General features: G+C 39.9%; 1 protein-coding gene across 4 annotated transcripts in view; it reads right to left on the bottom strand.

The window, feature by feature from the left end:
* Nucleotides 1–4,990: 4,990 nt before the first annotated feature.
* NEDD4 (NEDD4 E3 ubiquitin protein ligase) overlaps nt 4,991–6,444 on the bottom strand; it is a 50,225-nt gene continuing 48,771 nt past the window's right edge. For all 4 annotated transcript variants that reach the window (XM_065733750.1, XM_065733751.1, XM_065733752.1 and 1 more), the window contains one exon: nt 4,991–6,380. In XM_065733750.1, coding sequence (XP_065589822.1) covers nt 6,278–6,380 — 103 coding nt within the window. In that variant the 3' untranslated portion in view covers nt 4,991–6,277. The remainder of the gene's footprint in view (nt 6,381–6,444) is intronic.

The raw sequence follows: 6,444 nt of genomic DNA, 5'->3' as shown, positions 1-6,444 counted from the left end.
GGTTTGTTTCCAGCAGCTGTTGGAGCACAGGAGCTGTTTCTTACTAACTAGGAATTACCGAAAGTCAGAACCACATTGTTTTCTAATTTGCACTGATCAGCCATAAGTGTTCTTCTCTAGCCGATGTCTAGCTGAAGGTTTTGACAGCTTTGTATTCAAAAGGTCAGTAACCATTTCTCGGGGCAATTTGATTTAAACCTTTAGCATTTTACATGCTCCCAAGTAGCAGTGTGTAGTAGGACACGTGTGTTCGCAGCCTCCAAAAGGTCATACTTCACAGCCCTCAAAAGAAAATCCCAGTCAGAAATATTTCAACTTGTAGAAAATATCAGAAAAGCTATCAGACAATTACAAGCACATTTTTCATTAGATTTAACTTCCACTCAAAAGGGCTTTAGAAACACAAATTGCAATGCATGTTTTCAGTCTGCGGCATCTTTCAGCTGGAAGTTCTACGCTGTCACATCCAGGAAGGCTGCCTTATCTGTCTTTCCTCAAGAGGCGTGCTCACTTAATGTTTGTTCAGGTTTTTCAAGCCATCCCCCCTCCCCTTGAAATCCCAAGCCTCTCTCTGGGATGAAAACCTGAAACCCACAATGCAGAATTTGTTTGAAGTCTCATTAAGCAAGAAACCTCAAATTAAGGACAGCTCAGCGAAACAAAACATTTTTCTACAGAGTCACATGGATGTAAAACAGGTATTACATACAAGTTCCCCCTCATTATCCCCTTTGCGAGCTGTTTGTATTCTGATTAGTGTGCTAATGATACACGTTTCACACAGAAAAAGCAGTTAAGTCTCTACTTCAAAGAAAAATGACTTAGTATAAGAGTACCAAAGCTTGGGCTTGCTTCTCACATGCTGATTTTGTGAGCCACGTAGAGCAATGCAGCAGCTAGTTAAATGCTTAATCTTCCTTTACAGCGCGAAGATGGTAGGTGTTGTTTGCCTTTAGAACATGTAGACGTTTTTGTTGCTGGCGGTGGTCTCACTGCAGATAAATACATGAGCTCCTCTCGGTTCACATCATAAGAACAGAATGGTTTGTTAAAAAGGAGAGATATGAAAATACACTGCCTCCTTCCAGCAGAATCTCATACAAAGAAAATCATTCGATAATGATTTATGATCGTGAAGAAACCAAGCACCACAACAAACTAATTAACAAGAAACAGGAAGGAAAACACAAACAAACAGATATTCTGAGCAATGACAGACAAAAGAGATCTTTTTAAAATCTGTTTTAACAGTCTACGCTATTTTTGACCACACAAGGAATGAATAAAATGAAAACAGTACTTAAAAGCAGCCATCTTCAGTTCTAAATATTTCATATGTGTTTTAGTACGTTCTCACTGTAATGATGTAATTTCCACTCTGGGGACTTGGTAAGAGTATCATGTATTTGCTAAGTAATGTTTAAGTCACACTGAAAAAAAAGAACAAAAGGAAAAAGGAAATAGTGCCGATCCAGGTCATGTTTCATTTTGAAGGTATGCCAGAGTCTGTGGATTTCAATGGGAAATGCACAGATTTTTGTGAACACCGTCAGTTTTTGAAACAGCACCAAAAGTATGGTTTTATGGATTTACAGCAAAGTCAAACACCAAAGCAGTAGGTAGTCTGCAAAGTTGATGTATGAAAAAATGAGGTCAGAGAATGAAAAAAAAAATAGGATGAAGAGGGAAAATTACTACACTCAACCCTTTCTCTAGGAAGTTTACTATATTACAGGCGTGACTTAGTAACAGTATTAAAGATCCTTTATGTCACATCTCCTTCAAGTATCACTAGTGAAGCCTCAGTTGAACTTAGGAGAAATTGTTGTTTAACCCCCTAATAATCCACAGCTGTACCTCACAGGTAGAACACTGAGGAATCAGCTATACTAGTTTACAAAAAAGGAAAGATTCAAGACAGCTAAAACCCAGCCTAACAAACTGTCAGCTGAGAGAAGTGAATTTTGAAGGGAAAAGACAAACAGGTCCCTCTCCAAATTTTCAGATGCTGCTGTATGTTTCTTATTCATAAGGTCTCATTTCTGTAACACAACACCACAAAGCATTCACACGTGACAGAGTAAATGAGAAATGGTAGAGAAAGACAACTTCTGAGAAGGACTAAAATACATAACTATTGATGCAGGCCGACAGCCTAAGAAATCCTGGCTCACAGCGCTCTAAATTGAATTAGGATCAGCTCAAACACACTTTACCTTATTTAGACCACGTAAGCCCAGGCAGTGACAAGAATCACAGTCCGGGCAGTGCCGTGGATGCCCGCGCAGCCTGGAAGCAGGAGGCGCCATCTCGTGACCCTGCGCAGCACTTCAGCTCATCGGGTGCAGGAATTGCAGGCCCCAAAGTAACCCGGCAAATCCTGGGGCTCTTTGTATTGCTAAAAACCAAAGTCAAACAGATGAGATAACAACTGCTGAGGAAGGCACCAGCCGGGGGTCACAGCCTCAGCAAAAGAGAAGAGGTTATATACAGGCCAGATATTTGTATTTTTCAGATTCTATTAAAATCAGTTTGAATCAATAATTGCTTGCAGAGGCCACGATCAATGGCAATGAACTCTTATGATTACAGCTCTCAGCCTTGGAGCAGCAGAGTAAACAAATACTGAAAACATCTATTAGTTCCCCGTCCAATGATTAAAACATAGTGAAACTGTTTCTGTTATGGCCATCCTCCCCCTTGCTTTCTGGTCCAGCCTCCACTCCACAGCTGGCATCTGGTTTGAATCTATGCTTCTTAACCAAATTTGAGCAAGAACTCATAGTAAATATCAGTATTACACACTCCTATCAACTAATGAGTACGTTTATACCTACCTGGGAATTCTTTTCTGATGTATCCTCATCTGGCACTGCTGGGTGTCAAGGGTAACAACGTTGTTCCAGAGGTGAACTGCTCCCCTGTGTAAGCTGTAGAACTACGGTAAGGGGTCAGCAGCTGGCTCACAGAACCACGCTAGCAACGGTGTTTCTAGTGAAAAACTTCCCTAGATGATCTTAGCAGGATCTTCCCAGTTACCCCGCTTGCTCCCAGTCTAAGTGTGTGTTTTTCTGGGGAGGAGGGAAAATACAAGTAAAAAGTGACATGCAGTGGATCCAGGAGAGCATCAACCTGGTTGGCCAGTCCAGAACCGGTTTGGGTTGCTTCTTGTTCCCTTCTGAAACATCCTAGATTCTTCATATTGGTCTTCTGGCACTGGTCAGAGAGCTTAAAGTCTCCTGTAATAACCATGGTTTGTAACCTTGAGGTTCCTTGAGAAGCTTCAAGACAGCTATCCAATTCTTCATAACAGGGTAACTTAATCCAACTCCTCAGCAGGATGCTACCTGTTGTGGTGTCTCTTATGACCTACCTCACAAGGCACAGCCCATCCAACGTGCTCCTGCATGCAAGCAGCTGCAGCCATGTGTACTGTTCCATCACACTTTCTCTGCATTTAATGTCCACACAGAGTTCTCACTCCTCCCGGTCTTTTCCTGGCTGCTTGCACTTGTGTTCAGGTATTTGAGGTGTACCCTTTTCAGCCTTTGGTGGCTTCCACAAGGCCCATCCCTGTCACCATGCCCAGTACTTAGCACTACTTACCCCTTTTCTCACGCTCAATGACAGTCTGTTACATGCCATCCCTCAACAAACCTAGTTTAAAGCTCTGGCTTTAAATTGGCTCTGAACCCTCCCCTAATGTACCTTGCTCATTTCTTTGCCTCCAACAGCATCAAAACAATTCTGAAATGTCATACCTAATACTAGTGATGAAGCCTTTCTTCTGCTGCCTGAAATCACAAGCTTCCAGCTTTGTCCACACTGGCAATCTCCATGCAGCAGCTGCCCATCTACAGCTTCCCAATCTTAAGATCACTGCATGGTTTGATCACTTGCCTCCACCATAAGGTACCCACAAAAACCCTGACACTATTCTGCTGATTCTTCCCTGACGCTACAAGTCTGCTCCCTTCTCCAGTAGCTCTTGAACTGAGCAGCACAGTGCCATGCTCACAGCACAGCTCCCACAGGAAAGGCTAGCAAGTCCTCAGCTCCTGAGAGAGGCACCAGGCATCCTCTTGCAGCAGCATCCTTTCCCACAAGCCCCCTCCCATGCACCAGGGTGTTTCCCAACTCTGGCACTGAGGAACCAAGCCCTGTAGCGCATCCTCATCACTGCTGGGCAGTCTATGCTGTCTGAGAGCAGAATTTCAGGGCTCTATTCTTTCCTCTGCTGCACTCACCACTGCTGTATGCCTGTGACCAGCTGAGAAGGCCGCTCCCACAGGTTGAACTGAGCTTGACAGTCAGCTGGAGTTTCTGTGGGGCCTTTGCCTCTCTGCTGTGTAGTGTTTCTGGGCTGACAATACAATGAAGGTCTGCAGTTATCCTTTTATGAAAACATTTTTTCAAGATGGCGTGTCTGGAAAATAGTATTCTTGCACTTAAACAGCAATGTAAATTCAGTACTGTATTATGGTGGAACTATTGCTCACAGTGTACTTAACTGTACTATATTCAATGAATTCTTACTGTTTTAAGATTACCAACTTGCACTTCAAATAACTGAGTCACAACTTATCAGAATAAACTTTTATTTACTGCTTTCAGGATCCTTATTTTTATACTTTAAAGTATGCAACAAATACTGCTACATTCAAATCTATACAGATTTACTGATATATCATTCGTGTTTTACAAAACTGCATATAGATTTGGGAAATCTGTATAAATTACCTTTATTTACATGTAGTATTCTCAGCCCTAGCAACCTAGTCAAAGAATAAAACAAACTGGGATTTTAAATATCCCTTAAGACCCATTACAAGTTACATAATTTACATATCTTCATAGAGAGATGTGCTACAATACCTTCTTGCATATTTGTAAAGACTGACTGAACAGAAGGTTGCTAGCCAAAGCTAGATGCTGTCATTTCCTCTGATCATGCTGGTAACAAAATGTTCAAACTACAGCAAGCTGGGTATATAAACCAATTTTTTTTCTTTTATAATCAAGTTGACTGATCATTTTAACCAGCACTTGCTTGAAAAAAACAAAAAAGAATACTGATACAAAATAATACCCACATTTACAAAAGAAATCAAACTAATATTAACAGGTTGATCTACAATAAATTGCACATTGTTGGCTATGACTTTGGTTATACTGTATTAACAAATTTGGTTTCTAGACTAACAGTGGAGAAAAAATATAAAAATGCAGCTATAGAAATTAGCATAACCTGTAAACATATTAAAGAACCAAATTCTGCCCCTGGTTACATGTGCAAAACTCCCATTCATTTCTGAGAAGTTTGTACATATCAGACTGCTGAACTTGGCCCAAAAAACCCTGTAAACATGTTCTTTACTGTTATGTAGTGCAATACTGCAAGAATGGATAATAAAGGCCTCTAACTACCAGTAACTAATACTCTGTGATACTCATATAAATTTTGCTTTAAGGTTAATTTGTTGCAAAAAGGCTGAATTGAAGACATTACCCATTGCTGAACTACAAATTTATAAAAAAAAAAAAAAGTGAACACTCTATAAACCAACAACGGTATACAAATTCAGACAAATAAAAGATATAATTTCTCATTACTATTCAGAATTATGCTGCTTGTGTCTTATAAAAAGTCCCGATTTTGTTACACTGTCTTAACAAAAGCAAGTTAGAAACAGAAATTATCAAATAAAAAAAAACCTGTAAGCAAGTCAATGTTCTGCAAACTGACAGCTGATAATGCCAACAAATGTTCTGCACTGTTTTACCTAATATGCTGAGTTATAAGGTGCTTTGGGCAGACCTGTAGCAAACAGCCTGAAGCAGCACAGATGATACTGCATTACATGAAGTACATATTTTTAACTCACTAACAATTTCGGCCGTTTCTCTCAAAGCAGTAATTTAAATTTACACCCTCTGCAAAGATTTCTTCACAGTTTTACTTCAGTAGTTTACTGCAGGACAGACTGTCAAATACTGTAAGAAGAAGCAACTGCTTAAAAACAATTTAGCTTTTGACTTACTTGGCACTGGCCCATCCAATGTATATATTGTAGTAATTATCAAAGCATACAAAACTGTGGAAATGGCAAAATATGTTTTCAAAAGTTAGTGAATTTTTAATACTTCTTTTCCAAGTGATACTATGAAGCTTGAATACTCATGTGATTAAGTAGAATGGTAGTCCCTGGAAAATTCAAATCTGTAAACCCTTGAAATGAAGTTGCAGCACTGGACCATTACAATTTATGCCTGTGGCTTAATCAACCCCATCAAAGCCCTGAGTATTCTCAATCGCTAGAAGAAGTTTATCCCATAAATCTTCAAACGAATCATACGGGGGCAAATCCAAGCGATTAAAGCTGAAAAACAGATGAAAATTCTTAAGTATTTCATCATTAACTCAGGGATATAGTTTACCTAAAT

The sequence above is a fragment of the Cyrtonyx montezumae genome, unplaced genomic scaffold (assembly GCF_038088225.1).
Source record: "Cyrtonyx montezumae isolate F1298 unplaced genomic scaffold, pur_monq_1.0 scaffold_17, whole genome shotgun sequence".
In the NCBI taxonomy this organism is placed as follows: domain Eukaryota; kingdom Metazoa; phylum Chordata; class Aves; order Galliformes; family Odontophoridae; genus Cyrtonyx; species Cyrtonyx montezumae.
This window is presented reverse-complemented; position numbering and strand designations above follow the sequence as displayed.